This window comes from Dipodomys ordii, unplaced genomic scaffold, assembly GCF_000151885.1.
Source record: "Dipodomys ordii isolate 6190 unplaced genomic scaffold, Dord_2.0 Scaffold45, whole genome shotgun sequence".
Taxonomy (NCBI): domain Eukaryota; kingdom Metazoa; phylum Chordata; class Mammalia; order Rodentia; family Heteromyidae; genus Dipodomys; species Dipodomys ordii.
Genome location: NW_012267261.1, coordinates 12,691,184 through 12,698,555, shown reverse-complemented (window position 1 = coordinate 12,698,555; position 7,372 = coordinate 12,691,184). Strand labels below are relative to the sequence as shown.

At 47.4% G+C, this 7,372-nt stretch overlaps 1 protein-coding gene across 1 annotated transcript in view; it reads right to left on the bottom strand.

Annotated features, from left to right (window-relative positions):
• The window catches only part of Fstl1 (follistatin-like 1), a 56,569-nt gene extending 53,579 nt beyond the window's left edge, over positions 1 to 2,990 (bottom strand). The window contains exons 1-2 of the mRNA XM_013019446.1: positions 2,887 to 2,990; positions 2,660 to 2,716 (exon numbers count right to left, since the gene is read on the bottom strand). Coding sequence (XP_012874900.1) covers positions 2,660 to 2,716; positions 2,887 to 2,889 — 60 coding nt within the window. The 5' untranslated portion in view covers positions 2,890 to 2,990. The remainder of the gene's footprint in view (positions 1 to 2,659; positions 2,717 to 2,886) is intronic.
• Between the last annotated feature and the right edge of the window lie 4,382 nt (positions 2,991 to 7,372).

Below are 7,372 nucleotides of genomic sequence, written 5' to 3'. Positions count from 1 at the left end.
GGCTCAAGTGGTAGAGCACTAGCCTTGAGCTGAAGAACTGAGGGACAGCGCCCAGGCCAAGAGTTCAGGCACTACGACCGGACCCAAAAATAAATTAAAAAAATAAAATAAAATCATCTAAATTTCATTGTTTAAAAGCTCAACAATATTTACACTAATTTTAGCACTATGCATACTAATCGACTCTAAATACCATATCTGAGTGTTTGTTGAATGTCTTTACAGTTAACAAGAAAAACAATTCTACTGCCACCATCATTAAATATATCCAAATCTCAAGTCTCCTACAAAGCCAGTTAATTTACCTTTTCATTTATAATGAAAGGTGTGTCATTAACACCTGCATTAAGAAGTTGCCAAATGTTACCCACAGGGCCAGGCAACAAAGGCTGGATTAATTTAAATACACACACACACACACACACACACACACACACACAGAGTGTACGCATGCCCTGATTCCACAGCTTTTTTTTTCTGCAGCAGCTTTCTTGGTTTTCATGTCTCAGCACTTCTCCACTTTGCCCCTTTCCCTGTGGATTCTGCTTAGGAATGGTGAAAGTGCTGGATGCTCTTCCACCTCTAGCAGCAAATTGCTGCAGGAAGAACTTCTTACCTGGGCTAAGCTTTACCCTGCAGGGTGGGGCAATGGAAGGCAAGTATGTGATGCAGCTTGCCTAGAATATATCCCAGGCTTTGGGCCACACAGCCTGGTGGTGAACAGCCCCATCCCCTCCCCCTCAAATTTCCTTCCAGTTCAGAGAGTCATTTCACACACTAGCTGGCAATTCTCAAGCATGCCATAACACTAACCAGGGATTCACCTCATCCATCACTGAACTGCAGCTGTTTTTGAGGGCCACAGCAGGGGATAGAGGAGGGCTCCTTAACCAGGGTTCCATCTGACATGAAGAGGGTTATGTCCTCCAATTTCAACTCTGATGTATAAAACAGATGAGAAGCAGGCTGGAGTTTAAGGTGGGCTCCAAAGATACAGATTGATGGTTTCATATTCTCCTGAAGAATTAATCAGCTGTATGCCATTGGACAAAGTTACATAGTTTTCTTATGTCTGTCCCTTTATCTTTAAAATGGGAATAACCAAAGTGACCTTATGAGAGTGGGGAACTTTTAAAGAAATGGTGCAGGTAATACACAAGGCCCATGTCTGTTAATACAAAATACCTAATAAATGTGAAGCCTTCATGGTTGGGTGTTTGTGTGGAAGTGTGATTAAAATCCTAGGGTCAGCTATCAGACTTGGGTTCAAATCCTGTCCCCATCATAAACTGCTGAAGCATCTTATAAGTTATGTAAATTTTCTGACTCAATTGCTCTATCATTAAAATAGGGTGTTTAAGAAATGGAGGTGTAGCTCAAGTGGAAGAGCACCACCAACCTGGAGCAAAAAAGCTAAGCATGAGCATGAGGCCCCCAGTTCAAGCCCCAGTATGGGCACATATACAAAGAAAGGAATTTTATTAACCCAGAGGAATTATCCTATCATTATGAGCTATATTTTTATTTCACTCAACCAACAATGCAGGGAGTTAAGAAGGGAATTCAGAACAGTGTGTCTTCTTTTTTTCTAAATCATATAGACTTGGTACCATTTATGAATTCTGGGGCAGAGTTCAGTTGTGGAGGCTACGGGTGGGACTGAACTATAATGTAAGGAAAAACTCTGGAAGGGACCATAAACCACCCGCCAGAGAGCTATTTCTTTTGTAATGTGCATTCCATTTCTTCTCCCTCATGCTTTTTTAATTCCTTCCACATTTCCTGCCATAATTATCAAATGTTTAGTTTCTGACCTCACTTTTCTGGAGAGCAGAGCCCAGGGAATTTAGAATTGTTTATTTTCTGTCCATAAACCTTTGAGTTAATGGAGGGGCTTTGTGAGCAATGGGTTTGTTGGTTTGTTTGTAGTGTCTCAGGAAGGTCACTGGAGTTGAAAAGAAAACATTACCAAAAAAAGGAAAACACCAAACGAAAAAGAAGAGAAAAAAAAGGGCTGAAATGCTTTAAATGTAATCACGAAGCCTCCAAAAGGGCAGCGCTGCAGATTTGTCACGCTTTGCACAATGTAAATTTAAAAGAAAAATTAGACTTTTGAAACAGGCTATTATATGACTCAGATAATAACAGAAAAGCCTAGGGCACGTTATAAAGATGAAAATAAACTTCAGGGAATCATAACTGGGAGGGGGGAGGGGGAGAGATAGTGTGTGAGAGAGAGCAAGAATTAATCTGGCTGCAAAAGAATTTCTCAGCTCCTCCCCTCCCCGGGAGAGACTTGGAGAGGAAAAGTCCCTGACTCTACTGGATTTCCTCGGAAGTGAGGGGAACAAATCAAGGCGCCTTTTTGAACTCGGGTGCGGCTTTCCTCCCTCCCCCCCCCCCACTCAACTACCGCTCCAGGTTTTGAGACTTAACTTTGCTAAAGTAGCCTTCCTGCCGGGAGCCCCCCAAAGCCCCACTTCACGGCGAGTGTGCAGACTTCCCGCCCCGCCCCAGAGCGCATCCCCAGGACGCACGCCCCGCAGCCCCGTGTGCGGGGCCCCGATCCCACCGCTCTCCCCCCAACCCAGACCCTCCGGCACCCCCCATCCCACCCCACCCCGGGCCCTCGCTCCGACCTCCCCAGCCCTTCACCTACCTCCGCCTGCACCCAGGCCACCGCCACCAGCGCGAGCGCCAGCCAGCGTTTCCACATCTGCGGAAGAGAAGGGAGCGAGACTGAAGGCCGGCCCCGCACCGGCCCGGGGAGAACTTCTTCGGGTCCCACCAGCTTCGCTCCCCTCTGCCCAGACACCCCCGAGCCCTGGGGCGGGGAGGCCCCCGGGCCCCCGGGCCCCCCGCGCCCGCCGCGCGCCCCGCGCTCACCATGGTGGCGTCCCGGAATCCGGAGGGCGCACGGGACGAGGGGGGCCGCGCCGAGAGCTCTAGGAGAAGGTGGGAGCCCCGCCGATCGCCAGCCTCGGAGGAAATCCGACCTGGGATCGCCGCCCCTTAAGACCCCTCCTTCCCGGACCGCCTGCCCCCCAGCTCCTCCCCCTTCTCCTCCCCCTTCTGCAGCAGCGGCCCCCGCGGCTCCGGGCTCCCCTCCCTTCCCTCCCTCCCTCGCCCCCCCACCCCGCACCCGGTTCTTCGCTCTGGGGAGCCCCGGTGCACCCCGAAGCTGCCTAAGTCCCCTCTTCCCGATCGACGCCCCCTTCCCCGGACAAACACCCCCTTTCGTGCCTGCGGGACGCAGAGGCGAAGGCTAGAGGGGGGCGTCCTGGGGGCGCAGCAACAAAGGGGAACCCGAGAAACCGTGGAAACCCCACCCCCGGGAAGGGCTGCGGGCCTGCGGGCAGCTGGGGCCCGGACTGCGGCGGCCGCGGCCAGGTGGGCGGTCCCGCGGGGGCCGCAGCCCAGGCTGGCATCTGGCATCGGAACCTGGAAAACTAGGTGTACCCCCCCCCCATGGCCCACAGCCTAAGCAGCCCCCAGCACTGAAAGACAGAGGGCCCTGGGTGTGGCGTTCCCCCCCCTCCCCCGCCCCCAGTCCCAGGACCAGGTAGGTTGGCACTGCAGCCCCGGCGCAGAGGAGTGGGGGCTGGGACCAGAGACTAGCCCGTGGGCACTTGGGGTTCACTTGTGGATTTCCTGCTTCCGTCATCAACTTCTTCGCCAAAGGTATATCACCTCTTGGACAGCGCTGACTCCTTAAGTCATGGCCTCACCTACCTTGTTGTTGATAAACGGAAAATGAATCTACTTGACATCTTGGATTTAACATGCCCAAGGCTGTCTACTTTCCATCAGCTCTAGGGGGATGAGCGTCCAACCACTTTCCGTAGTTGCCTGAAAAATCCATCTCCCTTCCAGAGCCAGGTTTTGCTCTGGAGATCTCCTCTTCACTCTCATTCACATGTGCACTTTCCCAAGTCAGACTGTCCACACTCTGTCCCCTGACTCCCAGATGCCTGCCTTCCTTACCCAGGGCAGCCTTTCTGTCCACTCTCTTCATCTACTTCATCACACTCCCCCTGCTCAGTCCAGGCTAATCTCTCCATTGTCACCCTTTACTAAGGTTCATTGAGTGCCCACAGTGAAGGTTTTAGGGGGCTTCAAAATAACACACAGTCCCCCAAGTAAAATCAGAATCGGTTGGGACGGCCTCAGGAGTCACAAACATCAGCTTCACTCCTGGTGAAAACGAATGATGGCTACAGCTTTAGACCTGCAGGGGCAATGGGCCTAGTAGTACTGAACCCCAGAATGGAACATGGCTCAGTCCATATAGAGTTCTTGTGTAAACACATACTTTGGGCACAGGGCTGCTCCCTAAACTTCAATGGAGGAGAACTACAGGTGCCAGTCAGGGTAGCTCAGTCCTGTGGTCCTGTTGTGATAACAGGACAGATAGGAAATAGATGTCCCCCTACTAGAGGTCACTTTCCTAACTACTTTGTGCCAAGCACTGTGCCAGGATTGAAGGAGAGAGCCATGATATATAAAGTCCTCCTTCTGATCTCTAATGCCGCACACCACTTTGTATCATTTGCAGGGCATTGCACCCTCTTTCCCCTCTCCCCTAAAGCAGACCTTCCTCGCTTTGTTTGTCTGATTACTGAAGGTTGTGTTATTGAAGGTTTTGTTTTCAGAAATGAAGATGAGTGTCATGGCATGTATAGTAACTTTTGACAACGACTTGGCATAGTAAAAAGTAGAAGGTTTGAGGGCCAGGCGCTGGTGGCTCACGCCTGTAATCCTAGCTACTCAGGAGGCTGAGATCTGAGGATCATGGTTCAAAGCCAGCCCAGGAAAGGAAAGTTTGTGAGACTCTTATCTCCAATAAACCAACAGAAAACCGGAAGTGGCACTGTGGCTCAAGTGGTGGAGTGCTTGCCTTGAGCTGAAGAGCTGAGGGACAGTGCCCAGGCCCAGAGTTCAAGCCCCACAACTGACCAAAAAAAAAAAAAAAAAAGTAGAAGGTTTGGACAAACCAATCTGATTTTCCATCTTCTTGCTGCTATTAACTAGCTGCCAACCTTCCTCAAGTTATTTCAGGTCTTGGAACCTGCATCTGACAAAGGGAAGGGATAATGCCTTTGCAGGGAGTTGTGAAATTTAAATAGATACATTATAAGAAGGTCCTGGCAGATAGATTCACGGCCTCTATAAATGGTAGCTTTTATTATTTCGTCGATCGGCTTCAAGTCCTAATTGCAGCTGGTAAGTACTATTTGCCATATCTATTTAATTGTCAGAATGTGAAATATATTTTTTACTTCCATTTGCAAATTAGAACACTGAAGATCAGAAAAATTCAGATACTTTCTCAAGGTTATTATACAGCTTTATAATTTGACATTTTATTACAAACTTTTATATATTTAGTGATTGTTCACATAGTTGATCTCGATTCAACAAATGAAAGGAAACAAATCCAAAATAAACAAAAATAAGTATGTACAACCTGAGGGGAGTGGACAGCTGTATCTGTGAGGGATGTTTTAGTTTCAAGTGACAGAGCAGCCATGTTAAATGCATGGTTGTGTAAGTGAATGGAATTTTTTGATCCGTGTAACTGAGAAGTCAGTAATAAGACTAGATGTTGTTAAGCCTTCATGTGGAAGTTCAAATAAGGTAACCAAAGGGCAGTTTCTTGCCATTTTTCCCTTCTATGTCTAGCATATCTTCCTATTCCTAGGTTCTACAGGATGGCTCCTAGGAGCTTGTATGCCTATTTATTGAGAGTGTGGAGCTGACAAGAGGGTGGTTCTCATGTGGGTGAGGGAGGTATTCTTTCTCTGGAGCTGCTACAAAAGTCCTAAGCTGTACTTTTCTGCAGCCAGGATTGAGTTTATTGACATCTCCAAACTAATCACTAAGATGGAAGGATTGGCTTGGTGGAGTCAATATGGACTCACCCTTGGGACTATGGAAAAGATCAGAGAGCAGAAGTCCAGAGTAGCCAAACAAGGTCCCCTAACCGTAGGGACTCAGTTTACAGTGTGAAATCAGTGCTCTTCACAGAAGGTTATGGAGTCTTCAGAAGGCATGGGAAAGAACACTAGAATTTCTATTTTTATTTAGTTTCTAAAAATAGAAATAATCTTTGCCAACATGGAGACTGACTCTGTTGCCCATATTTGGTTGGTACGTCAGATAGGCTGAAGTTAAATACTACGTGCCCAACACCATAAGGAGAGAGCGGGTATCCTTCTACACCATGGAACTGACAGCAGATAGTTCCCTTTAACAAACTCTGGTGTCTGCAATGTTCCCACTTAACTGGGTTTATGTATGATACTATCTAGTTCTAGCTGAACTTGATTAAAACCATGGCAGCAAAATAACCACAAATTGAGGACAGAGCTTTTTCTTATTAGTAAAGAGAGGGTAGCGCTGACATCTTTTTCCCACTTCTGAAAAATACTTGTTTGCTGTCTAGCACATTAATACAATCAAAACAATGGCAATCAGATCTGATGACAAGTCAATAAAAAATTTGAAAATCGCATTAAATCTATTTTAAATTACAGATTCGGAGGCAGAGTTTCCATCTAAGTTTCCATGTGTTTGCTGAAGCTGTAGGTTCAATTCCTACAACTCTTAGCAACACACACACACACACACACACACACACACACACATGCACGCGCACACACACACACACACACCCCAGAATAAAAATAATCAATAAAAACAGATTTGCTGGGTGCCAGTGACTCACACCTATAATACTAACTACTCAGGAGGCTGAGATCTGAGGATCAAGGATCAAAGCCAGCCAGAACTGAAAAGTCTGTGAGACTCTTTATCTCCCGTAAACCACTCAGAAAACCAGAAGTGGTACTGTGGTTCAAGTGGTAGAGCACTTGCCTTGAGCTGAAGTACTCAGGGACAATGCCCAGGCCCAGAGTTCAAGCCCTATGACTGACAAAAACAAAAGCAAAAACAAAAAAATAAAAAACATGGATCCATATCCATTATTATTAATTATATTGTCATAGAATGCCTTGAGATGTTGGTTAAAATTACTTAAAATCAAGCTAGATGTGGGTGGCTCTTGCCTGTGATCCTAGTTACTTAGCAGGCTGAGATCTGAAGGTTGAAGTTTGAAGCCAGCCTAAGCAGGAAAGCCAGTAGGAGTCTTATCTCCAATTAATCTCCAAAAAGCTGTGAGTAGAGCTCCAGTGATAGAGCTCTAACCTTGAGCAAGAGCAGCTCAGGGATAGCACTGAGGCCTTGAGTTCAAGCCCCAGGACTGGCACATGCACACACACACACACACACACACACACACACACACACACACACACACACACACACACTCCTTAGAATTAGCGGACCTTTAGAATCAAGTATCTGGACCATA